Source organism: Acanthisitta chloris, unplaced genomic scaffold (assembly GCF_000695815.1).
Source record: "Acanthisitta chloris isolate BGI_N310 unplaced genomic scaffold, ASM69581v1 scaffold16510, whole genome shotgun sequence".
Lineage (NCBI taxonomy): Eukaryota > Metazoa > Chordata > Aves > Passeriformes > Acanthisittidae > Acanthisitta > Acanthisitta chloris.
This window is the reverse complement of record NW_008650056.1, coordinates 81,945-82,304: the sequence shown is the minus strand read 5'-3', so window position 1 is coordinate 82,304 and position 360 is coordinate 81,945. Positions and strand designations below refer to the sequence as shown.

Sequence of the window (360 nt, the reverse complement as noted above, 5' to 3'; positions counted from 1 at the left end):
ACACGCTGGGAAAGTGATCTGAGCAGATTCTAGTGAAATAAGCACTTTTGCTTTCTGCTGGTTCTCGCGAGTCATGGTCTCTATCGGAGAGCAAAAGGTGAAAAGGAAAAGTGCACTTACACTGCTGTCATCCATCCTTTCTCGTCTCTTAGTTTTGTGTGTTTCATAATCCTCCATGAGGGTCTGCATCAGGTTCTTGGGTCGCTGGGCTCCCGCAGCCTCCTCGGATGGAGCATCCGACTGCGAGGCAGGGCCTTCTGTGGTGGGGGATGGAGGAGGCTTAATCTTCTCTATCTTCCCTGCAATGATATGAAACAGAATGACCCTTTGTAAGCTGAGGACTCACAAGCTGGTTACCAA

The 360-nt window shown here is 49.4% G+C and overlaps 1 protein-coding gene across 1 annotated transcript in view; it reads right to left on the bottom strand.

Annotated features, from left to right (window-relative positions):
* Positions 1-120: 120 nt before the first annotated feature.
* Positions 121-360, bottom strand: part of LOC103810627 (A-kinase anchor protein 2-like) — a gene marked incomplete at its 3' end in the record, with an annotated part of 9,850 nt that continues 9,610 nt past the window's right edge. The window contains 1 exon segment of the mRNA XM_009083539.1: positions 121-299. Coding sequence (XP_009081787.1) covers positions 121-299 — 179 coding nt within the window.